We start from the raw sequence: 27,066 nt of genomic DNA, 5'->3' as shown, positions 1-27,066 counted from the left end.
ATTAAAATTGTTTTTGAATAATAAAATATCTTTATATTACATCAAGTGAAAAACCTTGATGTGCTCATAATCTGAATCATGACTAGCAGTAGACACATTCCCCCGAATTCACAGACAAGTTTTAAGCCTAGTCCCAGTTTTAACTGAAAGCAACTTGCACTCTCATATCTTAAAATACATCAGTGCCATTGTTTGGTCTCAGGATGCACACCAGTAGTGTTTTTTTTCTAAGGCACGTTTATCAAAGCTACTTAGATGTCCTAATTGAACTAATTCTAATCCTGGCTCAATCTAAGCCCTGTCTGTGAAACCAGGCCATTATGTAGAGTTGCATTCAGTATGAACATCTAAACACCTGTTTACCTACAAACATCAGCCTGACATGATTATTACATCATTTACTAGGCATGTCAAAGTAGTCAGTCAAAGCTTTTCCCAATCAGAATTTTAATGTAAAGACAATGAGTAATAGAGTAAGCAAATGGACATCGTATGCCTCAACGTATCAGTATGCATGTTTTCACAATAGCCAATGGTTTAAGCACTTTTTCACAGTAGGTCCAGTAACAGCTAATTTCACACACTCAAACAAAAACATATAAATCAAAATCATGTAAAATATTTTTTATGAAGATATAAAGTCAACATAAAAAAAAATGCCATTTTACTTTATTATTTTACCATAAAACAGAATTTTCAATGAGAAAATTTCTATCCAGGGACTTATTTTACTGACTAAGATTGTCAAAAGTGGAGTTCTACGCCAGAATAAATTCTGATGACATTTTCTTCAAGGAGGCATTTAATAAAATACTTAATAATAAAATAAAAATTGATTTGGAATAATATTGAATCACGACAGAATAAGGCCAAGTACTTGCATTAAGTAAATAGGGTTCATTTAGACTTTAAATATTTACAGAGAGATAATTATATGGAAAAATAAAGGCCTTTAAAATTAAAAAAATTAAAATAAATTTTTATTTTGAGAAAAAATAGCAAGCAATGCTTGATAAACAGTACAATCACTCGTCTTTGGTGTGTGTTTTTTATCCATAGTTAAATCCAGTATGAAAAAAGAACAGCAACTAACCAATCTAGATCAACAACGTGCTACATCTAGTCAAGCAACGTCTGAGTTATGAATGAACAGCAGTATGAAGAAAAAGTTGTAAATATTTGTAATGTGCCTGTTGTTGGTCATGTCCAATCTGAGAACCGAGGCTGTGAGAGTAGACGCTCATATCTCATCTATCTTCTTTTAGTTCCTCCAAAACCTGCATCAGAAAACACCATAATTATATATCACCAAATCACATCTCTAATTGATGTCTAACGGGTTACTCAAGGCAATATGCAGCCTAGTGCACAGTGACATTTAGGAGGGAAATGGGCTTTTAAAAAAAACACATGAGCACATCTAATATCTGTAATAGAGTTTAAGCTTTATTATTTGCTGGAGTTTACCTGAGGCGGTTCGTGTTCCTGAGCTTGTTTTTGGTGCAGGAGAAGGATTGTTGGAATAAGATGGTCTAGCAAACCCCATTGGTGGCTGGCGTCTAAGATCAACATAAAAGTCAATTAGTCAATTTGTTGTTAGCAAATATAAATCTTACCAAAAATACAAACAAGATCCAAACTGTCATGATTAACAATAACAGTTGAAAACAGTATCAAATCAATGGCTTTAAATAAAAGATAAATACTGTTAAGGTGTGGTCACATTTACCATAGTTTGGAATTTTCTTGGGCCGAATAGAGTAGTGCAGGGATGACGTATTTTTGTAGGCTAACGAGTTAGCATTTTAGCACTTCCGGTTCCATCGTCCCGAAGTCAATGTTTTTTTTTTAAAATGTGATTTTAGTTAAAAAGCCTGAAATAAGGTCTGTGGTCAACACAAGCTCAAGAGATTTACATGTTTTATTCTACGACATAAAACTCACCAGTAATAATTCACTCGTGATGTTTTTAAAGCTTTTACACGTCTTGAAGGCGGTTGCTAACAAGCGTCTAAATGGGACTACAGACATTGTTGTGGACATTAAACATCAGCTAAACTCATCTACTCACTAATCCGCTTTCACAGCCTTGTTGTGTTTATAATCACACTCTTGCAAACTATTACAACTCATGCTTTCAGTGAAAATGTTTTTTTTTTAATAAAGACTGCAAGAGTTGTTGGAAGCTTAGTGATGGTGACGTTGAAGTTACACAACTGTGGTGTAGTTCATATATAGCCTAAGGTTATTGAATTTAGGCTTTGTGTTCATTTGTGAAAATGATCTTGATGGACAAAACATTTAAACATCATAAACTCATAAAAGCCTATGGAAAAATCGTTTTGGATTTTCGTCGAGTGATGCTAACTTCCGCGTTGGCCAACAAAAATAATGTAGGAGCCATTTGTTGTTCTGTAAAGTTTGTCCACTGGGTGGTGCTGTGGCTGTGTATAATTAGAGCACCTAAGCAACAAGTGTGTGTGTTGGTAATTGGGAAGCACAGTTTTTTGACCGCACGGCAGAGTAGCTCGCATGATGAAACTTATTATCATGCCTTTCACAAGGTATGGCTATGATTGTGTACAATGTACAGTGTGAACAATGAAATGCCACAAGAAGCTAGACAACTTTTGAGATCACATTTAATGAAGAACAAAAATAGAGACATTTGTTTGCATCTACATCCGTCTGCATGGACTCTGTTTGTACGCGTTCTAAACTTGCTTACTCCTATTACCAATGGCCACGGCATTGGAAAGCCAATACAAATAAGAATCCATGGCATCAGAAATCTCGCAATGAGTTCTTATTGGTTGGCCGGCCAATCAAAAGCTGCTCGGTTTGAAAGTGACTTCTGTGTAACTGTATAACCTGTTGCAAATTATGTGTGAGAAAAAGTAGCTTTCTTACCTCTGACTCCCAAACAAATATCCAAGAACTCCACCTGTGCCCATTCCAGTCCAGAATCCACCTCCACCAGGTCTGTTTCCACCAGTGAAACCGGTCCAGGAACTCTGAGGTCTGGTGTACGAATCAGAAAAGCCGTACCCGGGCCTTGAGCTGGACTGGTCTTCTGAGAGAGCCCACAAAACGGAAATCTTATACACTAGCCACAAATAAATATGCAAATATTATGCATATTTGGATATTATGCACAGTTGCACACTAGGTTATTATAGTCCCTACACTAATTTCAGTTTGGAGGTTTGGAATCATAAAGATTTGAATGTATTTGAAGTTGCTTATGCACACGAAGGCTTCATTTATTTGATCAAAAATACAGTAAAATTAATATTGTAATATTAGTAATATTGTGAAATATTATTAAAAATTTAGATAACGGTTTTCAATCCAAGTATATTTTAAAAATGTAATTAATAGCAAAGCTACATTTTCAGCATAATTTCTCCAGTCTTCAGTGTCACCTGATCCTTTTATTACCTGAGCAATAATCTGGTTTAAATCCAGGAGGTGGCGGTCCCATGCCATGGCTGTTATCCGAGGCCCCGCCGTATCCCTGAGTCCCATCTCCATTGTAACCTTGGTGGCCGTGAGAAGGACTGCACAGAAACATCTTGTATACAACATAGGCCACCAGCAAAAGGAAGGCTATTGCTATCAGCCCACCCACTCCATCGCCAGACGGGCTGTTCTGGGAGGAATACTGGCTGTCAGCCTGCTGATAGGGGTCTCCTCTGTGCTGCTGTTTTTGATTGGAAGAGCCTTGGAAGAAGTTAGAGGCAAAACCTGAGAAGCCAGACGAGCCATGGGTGTTCTGCTGCTTCCCTTCTGCCGTGAGCTCTAGCGTGTACTCCAGACCACATGAGCCTCTCAGTACATAGGCATCATTAGGACTGCTATAGCCCTCACAGGAGACCTCCACGCGCCCAAACCTGTACAGGTTGTCCATGTCAGCCTTGCATTCCCACTATAAAGAGAGAGAGAGAGTAATACTAATAGGCCCGAGACAGTTACCGACCGTACGCAAGAGGAAATTTTTGACCCTGACCTGTGTGTCTATGCCATCTGATCCTCTGTTGTAACACTGCACCACCTCTGGAACAAACGAGCCGCAGCCAGCGGTCCCTCCAGCACACTGCAGCTGTAGAACGGGGCTGGAGCGGCGTGCAGTGGTGTAGCGTCCTTTGTAGAGCGTCAGCACCTGAACATCATGCAGTAACACAGCGTCTGTTGAAGGAACAAAGACTGTATTATTATTACTTCTTATCCGTCTGTCTGCATCTGCACCGAACTGCCCTCTTAAAGATACAAAGCTTATGAAATATTTAATTTATATTTTTTATGTTTGTATTATTTATGTATTTATATTTATACATGATTTTTGTTAGTGTCAAATCGATTCATTGTAATTAATTGCATCTAACATAAAAGTTTTTGTTTATATATGTGCGTAAATATATAATTATACAGTATTTATGTATAATTTATATATATATATATATATATATATGTGTGTGTGTGTGTGTGTGTGTGTATAAATTTATATATACACATATATAAATATACATATATGTGAGTATGTAAATTTATACACACACTATATATATATATATATATAGATAAATGGGTGTGTACTATGTACATACATATATTATATAAACTAAAATATTGTTTGACAGCACTAATAATTACATATTTTATTCTAATCTGGCCACACCCCCAAGATTTTGTATCACATAATAGTACCAACTGTCCTCTTTAAGATATATTACAAAAATGTACATATTTAATCTATATTTTCTCTTCTTTTCATTGTTATTATTAAATATTAAAAAATATATCACATACTTACCATATTGGCCACACCCCCCAAAAATTGCATCATATAAAAGCACCTCTTTAAGATACATATTATAAAAATGTAGCCTACATATTTAATTGATGTTTTCCTTTTTTCTCTTCTTCTTATTATTATACGTATCAAATATTAATAAAATATAATATATTTAGTTTTACACATATCTGCCACACCCCAAAAAACATCCTCCTTATTATAAATAAATATAGAGCAAAAATGCACATATTTTATTGATATTTTCCACTTTATTCTGCTTTTTCTTTATATTGTAATTATTATACTTTTCATCATTATTATTTAATACTAAAAACAGGTATTAGTAAAATAATAAAATATCATCACATATTTATATTATCATATTGGCCACCCATTCCCAACCCCAAAAACATTATTTATCAAAAAAGCCCCAACTGTCCCATTTAAGATACATTTGTAGCTAAAAGGTACAAAATTGTCTTTCTTTCTTCTTGTTTTTCTTATTATGTAGTATTACTAAAATATCACATGAACTTAACTGATAATTTTGGACACATCCAACAAATATTTGTTATAAAAAAAATACAAAAAAGTGAACTTCAGGTCGAAATGGACAAAAACAAAATGTCTCTGAGTCTCAGCAGGGTAACGTTAAGTTAACAACATCCACTAAAGATGAAACTTCAATGCAAATATAAAGAACGTCCAATACAAACTTATTTTACTCAGCTGACCTATCTATCTTCTATTAGATCTCTGATTTGATTAGGATTGTTTATTAAGCTGTATGGTTCATATAAAAGACATTTTACCATCATTCCAGCAGTGGATGTGAGGCACAATCAACAGCAAAAGTTGAAGTAATAAAACTCCTGCGCCCCTCATTTCTCCGGTTGTGCTGGAAAAATCACGTCTTTATCCTCGAGTAATATGGTCTGAAATGCCCCACTGTAGACAGGTACGTGTCTTTTACCAATACGTAAAAATAAAGTCTGATGTAAACAAATGTAACAGCTCAGTGCATCATCATTCTTATCACACTTCCGCTTCCGTGTTTCTGGTGTTAGGAGCTTCTCACTATCGCCACCCACTGAAATATGTCTTGAATCTCATGCCACTGACCGCTAATAACAAAGCGGAAAAGTTTTGAAATATTTGAGGCTAAAAATGTAGGTCTCTTTTCTAATGGTAACTGTAGCATCCTCTCTAAAAGTATTAATTATTTACATTAGCTGTTACCTGTTTTAAATCGCGCCTGTTAGCATTTGACCCAGCTGTAGTCTTACTTTATGGGTATTTATTTCTTTATATTTTATTCAAGATAAAATTACCATTAGAAATTACTATATTATGTACTTTTATATAATGATCTATAGTCTGTGGTACTGATAATTACTGGGTTTGATAATTATTGTTTAATCTCACAAACAAAGTTGAACCATCAGACAATAACATCAGCCAAAATTGTAGGCAAGTGTTTCACTGTCTCTGCCGTGCTAAAGTAAACTTACAATGTATGTTTAATGGCTTTACAATACAAGCATCATAGCATTTGTAGCTAAATACATCACCATGGTACTATAAGCAGGGTTGAAGCTTTACAAATTTTTTTACAGTGATTTATCAACATCTCAAAAAAACTGAAGCCAAAACTATGAATTACTTCCTCCAATGATTGTTTCACATGCACCACAAAACAGCATTTAAGCTCAAATTGAAAATTGTAAATAATTCCCAAATAAATAGAAATCCTCCAAGTAATACCGCTTACATGTAGGTTTAGAAATAATTTTATTTTGTCCACCACTCATGTAAATATACAGAAATTATGAATGGATAGATACATTTGTTTTTAACTAAGAATGACAGTCAACTGCAAAGCTGTTGGGTGCTTCATTTCTTTAGTACTTTCACTTCCAAATTATTTTTTAAGACAGGAATGAGAGATACAGGCAGAGATTCTTAAAGAGTTCTGCAAAGTGCGCCGTACAGATCTACTTACATTGACATAACAGTAGAGTCAATAAAAGTTCATGAACCCTGCTCAGTGTTCTAGACCGAGGATGACGATGATGACCTGTAACTGTAACTGACTGTGAGAAGAGAGTGATAACTGGTTCTCCTCTACAAGCAGAGAATGTCTTACACTATTCATCCATTCATTGGATTTCGCCAAACAAATCACATCAAATTAAACATTATTCCCAGAGAATAAGCATACAAAATATCGCATTTACAAATAGCCTCATTAATGTGGTTGATTATATTCAATAGTGCGAGCGTTGTGTCGGATACTGTTTATGTGCAGTTTTAGACTTCTGAAGACTACAAGTCTATTCAATAAATTATATGATATATTATACTCAGAATGAAAATAATCAGATAACGATCAGAAAGGACCGGCATTCGGACAAAGCAAATATAGAGCTTTGTTTCTTCCTTCTTTCTTAAGTTATTGTGCAACACAAGGCTTATGATATCATGAGCTTTAAAGCACAGTACCAGGATCTTGATTTATTTACTATTGCATCTTTGCACCAAAGGTCCTTTCCTGAGTCTGTAGACATTCCCCATAGATGTCTGCCTCCCCATTGGATGTGGTGTCTCCTCGCTCTTAAAGTCCTGCCTCATCCTGCAGCATATTAAAAATGGCTAAAATCAAGTCTCTATGTACTGCTTTTGAGAGTGCATGCAGAATATTGCACTACTTTCTCATAACAAACTACTGCTTGGAAAGCCCTGCTACTCAGACGTCAGTGGATATATAGATGCAGTGCCTCAGCGCAGCTTCTGTGTTATAACTCGTATGCCCTGGAGTGCCTTCGGAGCAATAAAGGAGGGCCTGTTCCTGGAAAACGAACAACGGCGGGCGTGATAAAGGAATCAGATGGAGACTGGGCAGCTGATGACCTTGTCCTCCAGCATTACGCTGACCACCAGAAACACAAAGTACAGCAGGAACATGAAGAAACCCAGCAGCTTGCTCATCCTCCACTTGCACACAGCGATGGAGATAATGACGAAGAGGAGCATGAGGAAGAGCAGAACGATGGCGCAGAAGAGACCGTTGCTGCTCACGGCCACTGGAGCCATGTCGTTCAGGATAGCAAAGAGCAACCAAGGAAATGGCAGGCTGGGGACAGTGAACAGACACAGGGCCATGTATTAGAAGCTTGTTTTAGGTAGTCGATGCAATTAAATGAGGATTATTGAGTAGATGACCAAGATCTCTCACCCCACAGTGATGTCAAATATGTTGGAGCCGACTGAGCTGGAGACGGCCATGTCGCCGAGACCTTTCCGGGCGACAATAACGCTGGTGATGAGATCAGGAATAGAGGTACCAGCCGCTAGGATAGTTAGACCCATGATCTCCTCCGTTATTCCAATAGTCTCGCCAACCTGTGGGAAATATTTGCATTGGGTGTTTAATGTGCACAAATATTAACCACAGTTGATAACATTATGAAAAAATGATGCTAACCTGGTATTAGCAACAACTGTCGTCAAAGAAATTAAGTGACTTTTACTACATTCCTAAATTCATTTATTATGATTTTACTCTAGTAGCACTACAGGAAAATGCGGTAATTTGGCTGTTTTGGTTGGAATTATGGTTACCATGGTAAATCTCTGTAAGGGCAAATAGAGTGGTGCAGGTATGACGTCACTTTGCAGGCCAGCCGGCAGTTCGCATCACACTGGTTCCCTCGAGAAAAACCCAATAGGATTTTCCCATAGGCTTTTGGATTATCGCTAAAAACAAGCTCCTGTGATCAACAAAAGTTTATGATACTTGCACGTTTTGTCCATCAAGATAATCATCACAGATGAACACAACTTTTGAAGCCTAAATGCAGTCGCCAGAAGTAAAAAGCTAAAGGTAGGCTATAAACAAATTACACAACGGACCCATGAATTTAACGTCACCATCACTAAACTTCCGAAAACTCTTTCAGATTTGATCTACAGAACGTTTGAGTTAGAATAGTTTATTAGAGCACAAGTATAACCATATAATGAGGCTGTAAAAGCGGACTGAGTTTTCCTGTTCTACTTGATGACGTTTAATCTCCTCGACGGCCACCATTTAGCCACTTGTTACCAACCGCCTTTTTCAAGACACATAACAGCTTCAAAATATCTCGAGTGGGGTAATACTGATGTATTTTATGTCGTCGAATAAAACGTGAAAGTGTCTTGAGCTTGTGTTCACCACAGACCTTCTTTCAGCAATTTAACCAAAACCCCATTTAAAAAAAACCATCGACTTCAAGACGATGGAACTCGTTTCTGCTTTTTGGACTACAAAGTGATGTCATACCTGCACCACTCTATAGAGTGCAACAGAGTCCATCCCCTTTTTCAGCGTCGCTAGTTCCGGATTTTTTTTTCCCATTCATTTTTCTATTGAAATCAATGTGGCCCATCAACTGTTACCGACATTCTTCAGAATATCTTCTTTTGTGTTCAGCAGAAGAAAGAAATTCATGCAGGTTTGGAACAACGTGAGGGTGAGTAAATGATGACCGAATGTTCATTTTTGGGTGAACACTGTTATGATTCTCTGGAAAACCTGGCTGAATAGGTTTAGAAGTGTTTCTACAGAGGGAGCTGATGCAGAGCTAGAGAACATTTGTCTCTGAGGAAAATGACAAGAATAGCTAATTGGCTTTAGGATTTGGCTGGTTTTATTGTGCTGCTCTGAGTTACAGATTTAAAGCAGAGTGATAAGGATAGATCAACCTTCACCTATGACTACCTCACATTGAAGATAACGCTCCTCTTTCACTCAACAGTTCTATTCTTTTTTGGACATACATTATACCTACAGTGTGCCTAATTTCAGAGTATTGCTAACAGTAATTTAAATACATTGGTAAAAGAAAGGGCATTAGAACAGGTGTGTGTGTGAAGACATTGAGGTACCTGATGAGCCCACCACACCATCAGGTAGGAAAAAATAGCAATCCAACTAATAGATCCCAAAAATGTTAACGGGAAGAATTTCTTTGATGTCTATGGAAGAAAAGAGGACAGAAGTAAAATTAAGGAAGGGGTGTCATGCTACTCAAATGTACACAGTGTACACACACACACACACACACACACATACACACATACACACACACACACACACACACACACACACACACACACACACACACACACACACACACACACACACACACACACACACACACACACACCAAGCTAAATTAGCAAGTGTTAGGGAATAAGTATTTTAGTACCACTATTGCACAGAAATTGGATGTTGCACCTTTAAATACAGCGGCAGGATCTGCTTTGCTGTCTGCTGTTATAAATGTAAATGTCAGTTTCTCAAATGTAAAAATAGAAAATGCTACTCGATCATACATCTCTGCGGACATCTGGCAGTGTCAGCCACAATGGAAAGACGATGGGTAAGATTAAGAGGTATGTTGTTTGCTTTCTCGCTGTGTCTGGCCATGCCAAGCTCAGAGGCTGGTCTTCATCTTCCTCCTCCTCCTCAGCCTTTGAGATAAGAACCACAAAAACACAGTGATGTCAGTCAGTTGCCAGTGAAATTTTAGTATAGAGGGTATGCAGCATTGACGTCACTTTGCCGGCGGAACACGTCCCCCTCAGCCGGACTGAGTGGCAAAAGAGCTGCTGCGTGACTGGATTTAATAGGCGAAACTGCGAGTAAAACAAACGATTATCAGTTTGAACTAAAAGTTGGACTCGATATAGTGTTCCTTACAAGTTGCCAAAGATCCAGTGATCCATGGATATTGACATGCAGCCAAGAATCGTGTTTCTTGACATTTATATGTGCCTGATTTCGACGCCGGTGAAATCCATAAAGCAAATTTACCTGTGAACGCTTTATATAAATACAATATTGGTAGGTCTAAATCCGGGCGATCACTTATATCAATGTTTTATATATATATATATTCATATTGTCCAGCCCTAAAACTTGTATCTTTTTGTATTTTTGCCAGTGTTTATTTAAAAACATCCAATAATGCAGAATATACGATGGTAAATATTTAATTGATGAGTTGTCAATACAATATCTAACAATACAATATTTAGGGCATGATTTTACTCCTAAATTCAGCAGCAAATCCACGTTTCGGTGCTTGCCAGTTGTTTCTGTGAATTGCAGCGATCCATTTGCTTCTGTTCTGAAGTTTCGGCAGTCTGTAAAAAATATACCTCAGATTTCTTGTCAAATCTAGTTTTTACACTTAATCACAAAGCTCTTTCCCATTTTGGGTGCGTTTAGTGTGCTTTTCGCGGCATTCACGCTGAAAACAAATGCTGCCGCTCAGTCTTTTTGCCACTCGGTAGGCGTAACTGCAGTCACTCCGGCCGACGGTGACGTCACGCGCATACCCTCTATTGGGATCTTAGGGATTCAGATATATTAACAATTGGAGGGAGTATGCTGGACATGTCCGAGGTGATCTGGTCGTGTTTAGACTATTGTGTATGATGACATCACCTCTGCTCCAACACTGCCATTCATGGGCGGAGTGACTTCTACCTCCACGTTACTGCTGTTGGGAAGGTTCTTATCGGCTAGAGAATAAAACAACAGGAATCTCAGTTTAGTCATTTGAAATCTTATTTTAATATTACAATATGCAATGATGTGATTTAAGCACCAACCCCAGCACTATCAGCAGATAGTTTTTTTTTTAATCAAAATGTTGCTGCTGATGTTATTGTGCACAATTCATTGCAAACTGCAAGTTTCCAAAGAAAAAAATGCTTGTCTTTATAGTATTCTTTTAGAAGTTCTGCATCAGAAATTACTTTTCAGCTGACGTCACCAAATCACCAATCACTTACGGTTTTTTTTGGAATGGCCACTTTTCCGTGGATAAATGGCCAACCCTACTGACTGTGATCATCCAGATTTTACACAAAATTGTCACAAGTGTTCCACGTTGAATTTTAACAAAACATTTAAACTCACCAACACCATTTGCCTCATCTTCTCCCTTTTTCCTTGCGATCTTGTGTAGAATTGATGCCTTCTCCTTGAACTTCCCTGAAGTTTATTATTTAATTAATAAGACTACAAATCTACAATGTGAGTCAATATGTGTGCATATTTGTAAATTTGGAGTGTTTGTTTTAGCACATTACCGTCGCTGAGAGGATCGAGTGTGTGAATCATTAGCTGGAAGATGCTGTTTCTCATGAGAGTGTTGTGGAGGGAGGCGGAGCTTCCTCCTCTCTGGAGGCGGGGTTTAGCCTATAGGGAAAAAAGAAGAAGAAATACCCTCAGATATCTAATTGTATTGTCTATCATTACATCAATTATGCTGAAAAGCGGATGTAGATGTTGTGGACAAGTGCTGATACTTACAGAAAGTTTATTTTCTTCATCTACTGCAGTGATAACCTTGGAGAGAAAGAGAGAAACAGAACTCATTGAATTCCATGAAAAGTAGTTTCTTATCAAAAAGAGGGGAGGGGGGTCAAATTAATTTGTTAATAATCAACAAAATAATGAATCTCCCCCCTCACACACACGCACACGCACGCACGCACACACACACACAAATATTTTTTTTAATGCTTTTTAAATACATCTTTAATGCTCACTAAGTCTGCATTTCTTTAATCAAAAAAAATATTAAAATACAATTAAAATGATGCTGTTATATTTTACTATTTTAAAATGTAATTTATTCCTGTAATGGCAAAGCTGAATTTCCAGCATCATTACTCCAGTCGTCAGTGTCACATGATCCTCCAGAAATCATTCTAATATCCTGATTTGGTGCTCAAGAAACATGTATTATTATTATGATTATTATTATGATTACCAATGTTAAAAATAGTTGTGCTGCTAAAAAAAAATTGTGGAAACTGATGCATTATTTTCAGGACTCTTTAAATCTACCTATCTATCAATCTATCAAAATATATACAACAAAAAATAGTTAAAAACGTAAAAATTAGTTTAAGCATTATTATTTTTTTATAACAAGTGTTTTCTGGTCAAGATCCTAGTGGGGCATGTATTATTAAGTTATAATAAATAATACAATTATAAAAGTAGTAATATTTTTTTAACCATTAACAAAGATACAACTCCATTTCCAGTGAAACAATTGTTGACCAGTACATATGGCAGTACATACAAACAAAATTTATAATTAGAATGGGACACACTCATGACCTGAAAAAAAAAAACTGAACAAAAACAAAGAGAAGAGGACTTTTAAGGCCACCTTTAAAATAGATCAGATCAATCTGTCAACATGAAGGTAACCAAGAATACGATAAGCTGTTAAACAGAAAAGCTAAAAACAGCTAAGACCTGCTGTAGTTCTGGTCTTCTGCTTCTACATGACCCTAAATAGCACTTCTTACGTATTGTATAGGAAGACCTAACATAGAATTTTGACCCACCATCCAAATACCACCAATAACAGTTTCAGAGACACCACTAAAACCAAAATATCAAAATCACTCCTTACAAAATTCGGCCTCAAAATCTCATACAGATGTGGCCTCGAGCATTACATCCTTTCAAACAAAAAATACCATTTAATACCATATCCAATAAACATGTAGTAAGTCAACCATATAATACTACACTAAAAGTTATGAGTAAAGGTGACTTTTTTATATAATAATATAATATTATATTATATAAATGTATATTATTTATATTTATAGATTTAAATGTTTTAAGTTTTTTTGGTGAAACTATTTCATAAGAGAGAATAAAATATTGTTAAAACAGTTGAAATACATTTACACTTTACAATATACTTCACTTTTCAAAATGAGTTTCAGATGTGAAAGCTCTGCTCCGAAAGGGTTCAAATAAGCTGTACTGAAATAAGCAGTTTCCCAGTGGGGTGGCAGCACCAGCAGAGTCCTCATGAGAAAATGAGTTGGCTCAGCAGAGACACACGAGCAGCCTTAATTAAGCCTAATCAGCCCAGTAGAACATAGAGGGCTTAAGCACGTTTCGCTTGTGATTAGAGGGCCCTGCCATTTGCTCTCTGTTCATGTTCCTCCCTCCCCAGCTTTGGTCTTTCTGCAGGTGGAAGATAAGCTCTGAGCGATGCCTGTGGAAATAGAGCTGAGCTCTGTGTGCTCAGCGAGCTTTAAAGCAGAGGTCAGCCAACAGGAGACCAGCTTGCTGAAGCTGCCTGACATTAACGGACGTCCTGCTGCTAGGCCAACACTGAGTTAAGGCCGTTCGCACCAAGAATGAAAATTACATTAGAGTTATGTTTATTCGTACCTACTTTGCAATTGCCATGAACATAACTGCAGCTCACACTTTAAAGTCAGATGGATTCTGATTGGCTGCCAATAAGCTTAAGAAACAAACGATCTAAATGTGATTCCAACAATATTATTTCTCTGTCAATCATTATTTTTTATAGTTGTGGTGTGGACTTCGCTATTCTCGTATAACGTTAAAGTTTTAGTTATCATTCTTGAAGTTGATTTTTTACCACCTGTTACACAGGCATTCTTCAGATTATTAAAATACTCATCACACCACGAAAAAATGTCTCTTTTGAACTGTTCACTGAAAGGTTCTTTGGGGAATCCAAAATGGTTATTATTGAACCGCTACGAAAACCCTGTTTTGGAAGATTTATTTTGAAAAGTTTAGCGCAGATGCAAGTGCACATTCACGTTACAAAACTCATTACACACAGCGATCATGTGAACAGCTTTTTTTAACATAAAATTAAGCACCAAATGGTCAAAAAAGAGCGTAACCAGACCCTCAAAGCTGAACCCTGCATCAAGATCAGTTAAAATTACTGGTGTTTAAAGCAAACCATTTTAAACATGGTAAAAGGATTGAGGTAGAAAATGGTTTGAAATGGTGTATATTTTACTGCATTTCTTTTACTAAGTAGCACATTGCAGAGACTGTCCCCATTCATCACAAAGGCAGTTGCACGAATATGCGATTCAAAAAATCATCTTTGCCCTGACTTTTTGAGCCAATTCCCTGAATCATAAATCATTCTGAAGTTGCAGGAAAATTACTGTAGGCCTATAATGATGGGCTGATGGCACCACCACAACATGCACATTTTAAGCATTTTGCTAGCGACTAGCTGAGATGTGAAAAAAAAGTCCATTTCATGTTTTTAAGGAAAACATTTTTTAAGGGAAAAAATCAACCTTGTTGAAGAGCTACCATATAAAACGATTTTGAGATGTTTCACCAGTCATGCACACAGTACACAATAGCTTAAATCCTAACAGGATGACCTGTCGACATCATGTGAAAATGTTAGAAAATAAACAACTGACCTTGTAAACTTTATGCATGACTAAAAATGGATTGTGGATGTAAAAAAAAAAAAAAAAAAACATTGCACAGTCAAAGCACATTTAACAAATGTTATATAACTTTGTCATTGTATTTGGCATGTCATGTACCCTTACACAAGACACAGATGCTGCTGAAATTGAAGTCAATGGGATCAAGGGCAGTCTTCCCAAGAGCAGCTAATGAAATTTGCAGAGTAACAGTTTTAGCAATTAGTTGGACCAATTACAAAGCTGGATCCATGCAATGCCACCATTACAGTACTATATATAGTACTGCAAGCAAGCACTAAATATATATACAATACATATATATATATTATATATTTATATTTATATATATATATTTATATTTAATGCTTGCTTGCAGTATAATATATGTGTGTGTGTGTGTGTGTATAGCAAGTCACTGTGGAATTACTGTTTTTAAGCAATGATGCAAAAGTAAATTTTCAGCTTGTATAGGCTATTCATTCTTTTCATTCACTTCATCACCCGCAATTACTGAGTTTTAAACCTTGATTAATTACGGTAAGAAATGCAAACACTTTATCTTCTCATTCCCAAATTATTTAAAAAACTAAACCTAATTCAAAGTTCCCCGAATAAAGTAACTCCATCAGTCTGCATCAGTCAGAATAAAAATGGAATAATTCACTGTCCATTACATCACAAAAGCAACCGAGCAAAGTTCCCATTAGTCTCCTGGCCTGATGCCTTTCCTAATGAAGATAATTCAGCATGATGTAACAAAGACACTGAAGATGCTGAATCATCTTTGTTTCAAATTAATCCAGCAAAATGTCCAGTTGAGCTCAATTCTGCAACAACCGTTTTTGCACACATCTGTGAAAAACACAGACTGTTTACAAGGTCGAAAATCTTGTGGACTTCATTCCAGATTTATTCACATGGGTCATCTGGGAACTTGCCTCTATAGTGTCTCTCAACAAGGGTCCTGTAGTTAATCAGAGAAGGCAGGTGAGCACACTAAAGAGGCTTAAGGTGACAGGTAACCAATTTTAGAGACAGATGCATTTAAGGATTCACAAATGACCTCACACAACAAATGACACCAGGTTCTCACACTCTCCCCTCTTAACTTTTCATATGAAGTTAAATATCCTTAATCACTCAGAATTATGCTTGAATGTTCTAAGCATCAACATATTACATAACTAGAAAGTCACATTCACTACTTTTTATAGGTCAGAAACCCTTTTTATAGGTTTTTTATAAGCACTTAGAATAGTATACAGTACTAAAAAATTAATTACGAAACCAATTTAGCAATTCCTTTTGATAGGTGGGGTATAAGGTTTTAAATGATCAATAGTGCGCAGCACGTTGTAATTATTAATAATAAAAAAATTGTCTCCCATGTAATTGTCTATTGTAGGACAGATAGTGTAAAGGGTTGTTGTAATGTTCCCTATTCCCTCAAAAGTCTTCTTCAGAAGGCAGGTCACTTCCCTAAGCACTAAGAGTCTTTTTACTTTGGTTGGCGTCACCCCTTCTAAGCAGTTGATTTGGGATTACAAAGGATTTCAGGTAGGGAGTGATAAACTTCAAACAGAGATGAAGATATCCGCCATGTTTCAGAACTTACATTAAACACCAACAGATACAAAGGTCTTACCGCGAAAGAAATCTCATGTCGTGATTCAAAAACCTGCTGGTTTCCCACAATACTCTATATTTGAGTCCTGTTTAAAAAAGAACAGGACACCTGTCTATACTTAGCAGTACTAAAAGGATCACGTCTTATTGGATTGACCCGAGCTTCGGCTAAAGGAGCAAAGAGCACATGTCCCAACTGCCCTATACCAACCCCCTGCCTATTCATTTTAATTTTAGAAATCTTTCTAAACCAAAGCCATTTTTCATTCCAATCCAGAAGGGTGAAAATCATTTGTAAAGTGCTCTATAACGCTGTCATCTTCTACTAGGCCTACCTGTCAGATCAATTATGAATGAAAAGTGGGAAACATTTTCACAAGCTTTCTGGAATCATATTCCCAATGTGATGTGGTGACATTCCTACATTTAAAAAGCAATCTACCAGCAAAGAGCCATCTAACACTAATGAATGTGGGTTTGTATAGATAACATGCTACTAATGGTTCTTAAAAGTAATGTAAATGCCCCTGATGCATTTCTAAGAAGCCTATCAAAGCAGCGCGGTAGGCTGATTCACCTGTGTTCCATATGTGGGACAAACTGCATCTGCAAACAACAAATCCGACTCCAGCTGTTTGAACGAAACACAGCAGGTTGGACAAGATAAAAACGAGAGCTTTAAACCTTAACTGGCTTCATATGGGCCTAAACTATACCAATAATACATTTCATTAAACTGATATATCCTAATTCATGTTAATTTGACAATGCATGGCATACAATCATACATTATTCATATCACATCTAGTAGTGGGTTAATATACAGTGGCCACAAAACCATTTGGACTTCTCTAAGTAAATGTTGCTTTTATAAACTGTACTGTTTATACTGTCTAAATACTTTTTGGAGCCACTGTTCAAGTTCTTACCAAAGAATTGTAATAGAATCAAGATCTACTGGAAATATAAAAATCAGCTGCATATACTGTGTACGTCGATGTTCCTTGTGCCAGTCACATTTATGCTTATTAATAATGCGTATTTGATAGAGAAATAACTCCACCCAGTTGTTGTTTGTGGTGTTTGTCCTATAATGCACTTGTAATATTCTATGATGGACACACACACACACACACACACACACACACACACACACACACACACACACACACACACACACACACACACACACACACACACACACACACACACACACAAAAAAAACATTTGAACAGTTCAGTAAACAGTTGATGTGAATCTCTAGACGTTTTGCACTGTAAATTTGTTTTTTATAAAAGATTTTCCTAATGACCTAATCACGATTTGTATAGTTTTTCCCAGTAAAAAAAAAATCTAAACATATTTAAAATAAGATTGCAAACACTGCTGTTAATATATCTTGATTCTTAGTTTATCGATCTTACCGTGCGGGCAAATTTTGTTTTTCTTATTTAAACACAGTATATACAAAATTGTGTGAGGTTTATGCATAAAACCTAAAATTCTCTGTTATAAGAGAGATGTTTACACAAAATGTATCTGTTATAATTGGCTTTATTGACACCTCTAAGGCTTTTGATAGAGCTACGTGCCTAATAGCATATATGAATTTTGGTATATTGGTACGCTAATCAGAGTATGACAATAAAATGGGGTAATAATAGTGTCTCAGCTCCTTTTGGAGCAGGAAATTGTGCATGGAGGGGGGTCTACTCTTACCAGCTCTTTTTAACGTTTATATGAATGAATTGTCAGAACAATTAAGTGAATGTACTGGATGTATGCTTGGTAATATCTTAATCAATCATCTTACTTACATGCTGATGATTTGGTAATTTCTTCTACGAGTAGTGCTAGCTTTCAACAGCTGCTAAATATATGTTCTGATTATCAGATTAAATATGATGTTCAATATAATGCAAAAAAACATTGTTTCCATGATATGTAGAACTAAAGGGGTTAGGGGCTTTCATTTTCCAGATTTTTATCTGTCAGGGCAAGTACTAAATGTATGCACTAAAACGAAATATTTGGAGCATATCATTAATGATGAAATGTGTGATGATGAGGATATGTTATAGGCAGCTTTGTATGTTATATGCCCAAACTAATATGTTGGTGAGCAAATTGTATGTGTGTCCGCCCAGATCAGGTTAAGATAAACCTTTTTAGAGCAAAGTACTTCTTTTAATGCTGCTCCTTTGTGGGTTAAGTTAAAAAAAACAGTGAGCCTATATGTTTATTTGTTGGCTGGATAATTCACAGAATGCTATTATTATTATGCTGCTGTCAAAACGTGTGGTGCAATATACCAGTCACCTAGAAAATATTGGTACTTTTAAATGTTTTGTATTGTATGTCCTTTTGTGTTGTCTCTTTTCTAATGGACCTTGAGTCTGGACATAAAGTTTTGAATTGAAGTTTTTTAATAAATAAATGTAGTTCGAAGGATGATATTAGATATTTGTTCACTGCAAAATGAGACAAAATACTGCTCGTCACAAATTGAGACTTGAACCACAAAACCAAACCCAAGAACTCTCGGAGGTAATAAATATAAACAAAGCTAATTGAGTCAAGAAAATACAAATATAGATATCCATCCCTCTTGAGATGTCTGGCTGCTAAAAGGCTTTTTAACAAAAGGGTTGAAAGTAAAAGATTGTACCAACTTTCTTCCTTTATATCTCCATCTTGCCTCATCTCTACTTGATCTTGCTGTCTCGTTTCTGCGGTCTATCTCTGTTGGTACGGCAGGGGTTCTGGTCTTACTCAGCTGATTGTGTACTCAGAGCAGTGTTGTCTGCTCTGTCCAGGTGACACCTGATAGAAAGCCTAATCCGGCTCAGAGAGGTGATAAAACAGTCTGTGTTCTTTTCATTGGGAACGCTAATTCTCAGCCGATATTTGCGTTTAACTCCCATTGCTGCTGCAATCAGCTCCTTAGTTCTGTTGTAATTGCTCAACAACACTAGAAATTCCCCAAATCCACCATAAAAACCAGTGAGCATCGGCTGCTCGCTATATTCACATAGCGTAAATCAGTGTTGCTCAACCGGTGGGAGTCACGACCAAAAGTGGGTCGCCAGACTTTTATTTTGAAAGACTTGCGTGAAAGCTGTTGACACTTCTGTCAGATAGATAGCCTAAGTGCCTGAGGAAAACCCGTTGTCCTGATTCAGTCGCTGCTGTCAGAGGAGATGCTAGGTTCGTTTGAGATGAGCAAAATCTGCGCAGAACCGATTATCGCGAGATGCATGCCGGTTAGAAATGTGTCCGAGTGCGGCCTGCCTTGCTCTGATGTCATGCTGACGTTACGGAGCGATTTTCATTTAACATGTTCGCTGGCAAAAGCATGGAAATATGGTTTTACCTTCCACCTCATATTATATCCATCCTAAAAGTGTTATGAGCAAACAAAGTTTCTCAGGAAAACTCAAGTTTTCCCCCTATCTCATGTTTTTTTTTTACCATCTCCATTGTCCATTTAGGGGCATTAGTGCATATTTCAAAATGCCGCTATTGCACAATGGTGTATTTTAGAGCAAAGTTATTGTTAAATACTAGTTATAGCACATCAAATTCATCTTCATAATATACCAGTGGTTCTCAACCTTTTTGACTTGAAGGCCCCCACTGTAAATAACATAAACTATCTATAGAACTATATTAGATAGATATCTATACATCTATCTACTTTATATATATTTGCTGAGCCCCACTGGTTAAGAACCACAGTGATATACTGTGTCCTAACAGGAATGGAAGGAGACACATCTGTAATTCACATCCACTGAATACCACCTTTGACCTGGGAAGCAAATAATTCGCCTGAAGTAATGCAACTCACCATAGGAGGAGCTTCGATGTTCTCCACTTGATTCCTGAGTAGCTTAGTCTTGATCAAAGTCTCTACAGACACGTTGTACTTCATAAAAGTGACATAGGTGGCGTAACAGCTTAACAGCGCAATGCTCTCACCATAGGTAATGTGGTTATCCAGGAAGAAAATAATCAGCATAATTAGTCCAATGATATAAAAGGTGACATCTCTAAACAGAGGCCACCAAGTGAGGTTGAGAATTTCACGTGAAAAGAGAGCGCACATCCCGATCACGAACAAGATGTTGAAGACAGCAGAACCCACAATGGTCCCGATGCCCACGTTGCTGTGCGAGACGAACACCCCGATCACAGAGGTGAAGAGCTCGGGTGCAGAGCCTCCAGCGGCCATGAAGGTGGCGCCCGCCACGTCATCCGAGATCTCCAGTTTTTCTGTGATCACGGTGAGTGCGGGGACGAAGAACTCGTCGCACACGATGGCGAGGGCGATGAACATGTAGATCATGCCGAACATATGCAGCGAGACGGCACCCTGCCTCCTCTGCTCCAGTGTGAACAGATCCACGGGGTAGTCGCCCTGGCTGTGTTCATCGGTTGAGGCCATGGCGATGGGCGCATCTGCGGAAACGTTATGCTCTTCCTTGGAAGACAGGACAGTTCTGTGTGGCACTGGCTCTGCAAGTCCCTCGTGGTTGGCGAAAGAGGTGAGTGGCATCCATCTCGGGAACGGGCCCAAAGTGAGGGTAAAGGCACTCCAGGACAGGAACAATGTGAGGGCAGAGAGACTCAGGATAAAACCAAAAATCCGTGAAGGACGTAGTTTCCTCCTGACATGCTGCAATCGGTGGCGCTTGCTGTTCCGCTCCAGAGGGGTGCGCTCTGACCCCAGTTTGATGCTGGGGAACGTGGGATCCATTGTTGACGGGCAGCTCAGGGGTCCGGTGGTCCGAAGTCTATGGTGTGCCGGTCATGGTTACACTCCTACTCTGCTTAAACCTGACAGGAACAATGTACTCCCCGATTCCTCGTAGGGTCCAGAATCTCTAATGGTTTCCTCATAATAATCTCTGAAACACAGCAAATCACAAGAGTGTGAGAGAGAGAAAGATTATTCTTTTAGATAAAAAACATAATTCAGAAACAAAATCACAAATATCACAATTACCAGTCTGTGATACCAAAAATTCTTTTTTTTAGTATGACTGAATGGCTTGAATATTCATTTTATTTATTCATCCTACTTCATTTAAGTAGGATTAACACAACAGATACTTTCCTCAGCCAATCAGGTATCTGGCTGTCAGTCACCTTGCTGTAACCTATTAACTTCCAGAGCATATCTGTCTTTGCAGTAAATCTAGCAACATTTTTAATACTACAGGTTCACTAATCAAAGATGGAAATGACAGATGCTGTGGTTTTTGGTTTGGCACGCATACAAAGCTCTCTTTCCCAGTATAATAGTGCCATTGAGCTGTAGCTCTACAGTAATCGGTGTGACAACTGGACTGTCAACAAAACAACAGAGAGCTTAACTTCTCTCACCTCACTTCCTACTGTAACTTCTAATAATTTAAATTATGTCAATGCCTTGTGCAGATTTGGTGATAGACCATTTTTTATCTTCCCATAGTTTTATAGATCAAAAAGAATCTGGGATGTTAATTGCCATGTTGGCAGAAGCAATAACATGCACTTGTTAGCTTTGTCCACCAGATCTGACTTCAGTTGGGTGTAAATACAAAATGTCGGAATGATTCAGTCATATAAGTCTTGAATAAAACCAATTAATTTAGATGTTAGCACATATTTTAACGTGCATAACATGAAAACACAAAGCCATCAAACAGGTCATGAAAAGGTCACTTAAGGTCACCCTGATACTGTAAATTAAATCATATTAGACACCTCACAAATTATCATACTCCTTTTTGGAGGCCTACCACGTGAGTCCTAAAATAGAATCCAATCACATATGATTACCAATCTAAAACAGTCGAAACCATTGAATGATATGACAGTTAGTTACAGTTAACACTGCCAATAATTCAGCTCCGTAGTGTCTGTAAATCAAAAATGTAACAATCACAGTGTGCATCCACTTTTGTTCTGATCTGTATAGGTTACAGGAGGACATGTGCTAATGTTCCTTAAACCAATATATAACCACTATAATCTGGCAGGCAGGTCCTGTACTCACACAATGCATACAACTAATAAAGTAATAATTCATTCACACGTGAGATATTAATCCAATAAACAAAAAGAGTGTTGCATGGCTTATTTCATAAGCAATGTCAACAATAAGATAAACCAATAAATAGTTACATTTCTTACATAAAAAGTATACATTTCTGTTATAAATCATTAAAATGAATTATTAATCATAATTAAAAATATAAAAATGATCAAATTAAGCCATTTTTTATTAGAAAAAAAGTAATATAGCTCTGTAGAAAGACGATTTTACATCTTCAGCATGGCTTATCCAAGTCAGAACAATAATTCATATTTTAACTTAACATTAGAACCATGAACTCAGCATTTTTTAATGCCTTTATATCTTTCCAATTTTAAAACTCCTGGCTGCTTCCTCTGTTGAGTCCATCTGTCAAGTTAAGGATTTAATCGGATCTATAGGCCACTGTTATCCTGATTTACACAGCCTTTACTTTAACCACAGTATATCCCAGCACATTCTGTATCACACACACTTATATATAATCAGTGATCATATCTGCATGATACGACTATTAAGAAACAAATCAGTAAACCGCTGAATGCACAAGCACAGTAAATGAACACCACTTGCATCGGTGACCTTGATTTAAAGACATATTTATAGAAAATCTCCAAGTTGACTAGGATAAATAATCATTCCACCATTTCACATTAATTTAATAGAATTACCTTATGTCTCTCTTTGTATTTTTGCATTGGGCTTATAGATCATATACACTTACATGAAAAACTCGAAATAATAAAAATAGAAACACAGGAAAAACATGTCAAATGCCAGAAAACCACTATTGAATAATACATTTACCTTCACATCTGGTGGTTTAATGTGTATGGTGAACCTCTCAGAAGAATCCCACAGACTTATGGACACCAAGCACTTGCTGTTTCACTGTCATGGATCAAGAATGCTGCTACTGCTGCCACAGGTTAAAGGGGAGGTCTGATCTTTCCTCTCTCGCTCCCTCCCCCGTCTCACTCTCTCCTTCCTTGTCCCATCCCTTACTCATTCGTTCTGTCCTTGCCAAGTTGGGTACAGAACCTGCAATGGTGTCAAGAACACATAATGTGTCAATGGGCATAATGCGTCATTTGATCATTTTTCGAATATTCCATGTACTCTCAATCAATATGAGATGATAAAATGCATGACATAAAACACTTTGTAAAATAATTGGTTAAAAATGTTCAAAACCCATATTCCACTTGTAAACTCATAATATTATTGTTGTTACACTTTATACTTTGATATGATACTTTTAATTAAAAAAATTAGCAGTTGGAGAAGTAGGTTGCATGGATAAAAACCATAATATTACATAATATTTTGCTAGACTTATATATCTCTTTGCTCATCAGATTTAGAGGGGATTTTTTTCCAATTAAATGAACATCTTTTATTTCTCTGTGTTCAAGTACTAGTCTAAAATAGTCATCTTTAGCTATGATCTAACTCTTGAGTGGTCATCTGTGTTGCAGGGTTGAGATTACCTTTAGCCACTCTCTTAAGCCATGGCAAATATTATACAATCTCCACACCGCTCCCCTCCCACTCCATCCCTCCCTTTCAGATAAACTCTGTCTTTCTCAAGGGCCTGTTCCCAGAGACAGATGCATGTCAGCGAGCCCTGCACGCAAGGACAAGATATACGCCAATACCATAGAGTCCTGAAGCAGCTGTAACCCATCCCACTCTTACTGGACCTAAAGCTGTCATCCAGCCCCATAGATTGAAGCCATAGATTAATGCATCTTTGTGAGGAGAAGATTAGGCCTGTAAGGCCAGAGCTTTCGCTAGGCTTTAAATAGCATTTGAGCGCAGCATGCTGGATGCAGCCGAACCTGACCCTGCCCTGCATAGAGGACATTTCAGCTTAACTATTGACTAATTCCACCTCCAATCAACCACACAATCTTCCAGGAAATGGCACAGGAGTCTGGTCCTTGCGGTTATATGGAAAATCATGTAGAGTGTACAAACACATCTGACCTGAGGCTAACTCTGTTCTGCAGGGTGAAACATCCTCCTCCTGCGGTTCTGGACGCTCTGGAGATTCACACTACACACTGTACAAACATTGCAGTTTAATTTAGTTTGCCCGTGGTTGGTTTAGGCATTAGGATGGCATGGTATAGGCCTACATAAAATGTTATAACTATTACACTCCAATAGTTGGTGACAACAAGTCACCATGAAATCAGAATTTACTATTTTTATTTGTTATAGAACATTGCAGTATTTATTTAAAATGAAGTCCTCCCCCTCATGTTTGTCTTGTTCAAGAAGCTAATTTGCTGGGGTATGGGTCAGAATAGGGATGGGAAAAAAAACTATTGCAACTTCCATTTTATGCTGACTTAAACTACAAATATAATCTTGATAGTTATATGTCACATCCATGATTTATCCTTGACCTCTGACCCCAGCTGTGTATCTATGAAGAGTGATGCATCCATGACCACCATTATAATAAAACCGCATCTGATGGCACAAGTGTCTTTTTCAGTAGTTAGGGTCAATATTCATACATTCACAATGTTATATAAAGACACATAAAATAATGCAAAAAAAAAAAAAAAAAAAAACATAAATCCACAACAAAAGAAATTTGAGGTAAAAACTTTTTAAAAATTAAATGAATGAGTGAGTAGATTAAAAATAAGTGTCCGCGTCATTGGTAGCCTATTTCTTTGTCTTCTTCGCAAGTAGAGAAAAGAAGGTCTGGCTACTTTAGCAGCAAAAACGATAATTACTTGCTTATTTTCGAATATACGACTTGTATGACTTTCTTACTGTGAGTGGCTCATGGTGTTGAATGACACTGATATAGGTGTCCACTTTATTTGTATTTCCCCCCCGTAAAAGTAGTTGCGGCCATTCGAGGCTTCCGGTGTCATCCGCTTCCAGTAAAAAAAGTATCTTGCACTTGTATGTTTAACCACAGATGGCGATAGAGAGCTAGTGCACCTTTATATAAATACAATCATTTTACATAAAATTGTAACCGTCATATTGTAACAATTATGTTTTGACATTTTAATAAATAGGCATAAGTTTGAATAAAATTGTGTGTCCTTAATATTTATATTTATAAATAAGTTTATAAATGACGTAAAGGCAAATCAAGGACATACTGTACTAGAAGTTACAGTTTACTGTACCCTGTTACACATATAGGACCGGACTCGACTTTATCCATTGGGAATTGATTGGATCGTTGGATCATTGTGGTTTGGCATTGCTGTGATGTCATGTGAGTGACAGGTTGTCCCGCCCTCGTGCCAGTAAACACGTCATCAGAGAAGAGATGTTGTTGCAAGAGGGAGGGGGGAGTTATTTTTGATTAAAGATTACAAGCGCACTTGAATTAAGAAAAAAAGAAAAATATGTGCATGGATAAATCATACTGCCCTGGCCTACAAGGGGTTCTTTTTTTCTGTTTAATTATGGCCATACATTTTATGCATATGTGTATAGAATTTGGTAGTGAGCAATGCCATGCTGCCTGGACAATGACAGAGTTCAAAACACAGTGACCACTATTGCTGTTCCTTTGGTCCATGGGACAGAAAGACAGAGTGGCAGTGCCACTGAGCAGTTACTGTGATACTGAGGCCAGGAGATGAGTTCTAATCCTATTTTAATCGTGGTGGGATTAAGAAGACACAGCAGAGCCTAATCTGCTCAGATTACCCATGCTGCTTCCCAGAGGAAGAAGGAGGGTTGTATAAGCAAGTGCAATTAAGGTGATTTAGACATCGCGGTTTCATTCCCAGCAAGGTCTCGAGGTGGACACACGCCTGAAATTTAGTTAAGTGTGCAGTCTATGCATGTGTATTATGTATAGGCTACTAATGTTAAAATTCACGTTTCATATTTATACTTTAATGTTTGTTGGTGGATTTCAAGGAATAAATAAACGTTTAAAAGGGCATCAGTGAAATACAGCGTTGAATCATACCTTCTGAGGTAAAGATCCATGCTTAATTTGTGCAATTATTCATAAACCATGAAGACTCAGACAAAGGTTAATCTGTAGCCTAACCGTGTCACGTGAACCATGACTGGCTCATAAGTGAAGTGGTGTTCGCAATGTTCTGACAGTTGCTGTACAGCTCTCTACTATGAGTAAATATTAATTTCTATGTAATTTTCACAATTAACTCCAGACTCTCGTCAGTTTATCTTTAGAGGGCAGTTACTATTACACCTTACCTTGGGTAATGTTTCATGCCTCTAGCGCCAT

General features: G+C 37.3%; 2 protein-coding genes across 4 annotated transcripts; both read right to left on the bottom strand.

The window, feature by feature from the left end:
• Window positions 1-426: 426 nt before the first annotated feature.
• saraf (store-operated calcium entry-associated regulatory factor) lies at window positions 427-5,898 on the bottom strand. Its single transcript, XM_079617001.1, has 6 exons — window positions 5,608-5,898; window positions 4,010-4,188; window positions 3,442-3,928; window positions 2,911-3,073; window positions 1,468-1,559; window positions 427-1,277 (listed from the first exon to the last, which is right to left on the bottom strand). The coding sequence occupies exons 1-6, from the start codon at window positions 5,678-5,680 to the stop codon at window positions 1,252-1,254; spliced, it is 1,020 nt and encodes a 339-aa protein (XP_079473127.1). The 5' UTR covers window positions 5,681-5,898; the 3' UTR covers window positions 427-1,251.
• On the bottom strand, window positions 5,881-25,766 carry LOC307000961 (solute carrier family 24 member 2). 3 transcript variants are annotated; one of them, XM_079616998.1, is made up of 12 exons: window positions 24,311-24,551; window positions 23,628-23,861; window positions 20,589-21,648; window positions 17,316-17,369; window positions 12,165-12,200; window positions 11,942-12,050; window positions 11,769-11,843; window positions 11,292-11,368; window positions 10,175-10,312; window positions 9,725-9,814; window positions 8,031-8,197; window positions 6,200-7,928 (listed from the first exon to the last, which is right to left on the bottom strand). In XM_079616998.1, exons 3-12 carry the CDS (start codon window positions 21,495-21,497, stop codon window positions 7,679-7,681), a joined length of 1,905 nt encoding a protein of 634 aa, XP_079473124.1. In that variant the 5' UTR covers window positions 21,498-21,648; window positions 23,628-23,861; window positions 24,311-24,551; the 3' UTR covers window positions 6,200-7,678. The 3 variants fall into 3 exon arrangements, with proteins under 3 accessions (XP_079473125.1, XP_079473126.1, XP_079473124.1); XM_079616999.1 differs by lacking the exons at window positions 17,316-17,369; window positions 24,311-24,551 and adding an exon at window positions 25,614-25,766 and having other exon boundaries at window positions 5,881-7,928; XM_079617000.1 differs by lacking the exon at window positions 17,316-17,369 and having other exon boundaries at window positions 5,881-7,928; window positions 24,311-24,487.
• Between the last annotated feature and the right edge of the window lie 1,300 nt (window positions 25,767-27,066).

This window comes from Phoxinus phoxinus (genome assembly GCF_949152265.1).
Source record: "Phoxinus phoxinus genome assembly, chromosome: 6".
Lineage (NCBI taxonomy): Eukaryota > Metazoa > Chordata > Actinopteri > Cypriniformes > Leuciscidae > Phoxinus > Phoxinus phoxinus.
This window is presented reverse-complemented; position numbering and strand designations above follow the sequence as displayed.

What these genes read in the sequence shown, in the direction of transcription:
- saraf (XM_079617001.1), bottom strand. Translation starts at nt 5,680, where the DNA reads ATGAGGGGCGCAGGAGTTTTATTACTTCAACTTTTGCTGTTGATTGTG. An exon ending in TATTTGTTTGGGAGTCAGAG is followed by an intron (nt 1,560 to 2,910) that starts GTAAGAAAGCTA and finishes TGTTGATCTTAG; the next exon opens with ACGCCAGCCACCAATGGGGT. An exon ending in AGGAACACGAACCGCCTCAG is followed by an intron (nt 1,278 to 1,467) that starts GTAAACTCCAGC and finishes TTTCTGATGCAG; the next exon opens with GTTTTGGAGGAACTAAAAGA.
- LOC307000961 (XM_079616998.1), bottom strand. Translation starts at nt 21,497, where the DNA reads ATGGATCCCACGTTCCCCAGCATCAAACTGGGGTCAGAGCGCACCCCT. An exon ending in AGATGAGGCAAATGGTGTTG is followed by an intron (nt 11,369 to 11,768) that starts GTGAGTTTAAAT and finishes TTTATTCTCTAG; the next exon opens with CCGATAAGAACCTTCCCAAC. An exon ending in TGGTGTGGTGGGCTCATCAG is followed by an intron (nt 8,198 to 9,724) that starts GTACCTCAATGT and finishes TATTTCCCACAG; the next exon opens with GTTGGCGAGACTATTGGAAT.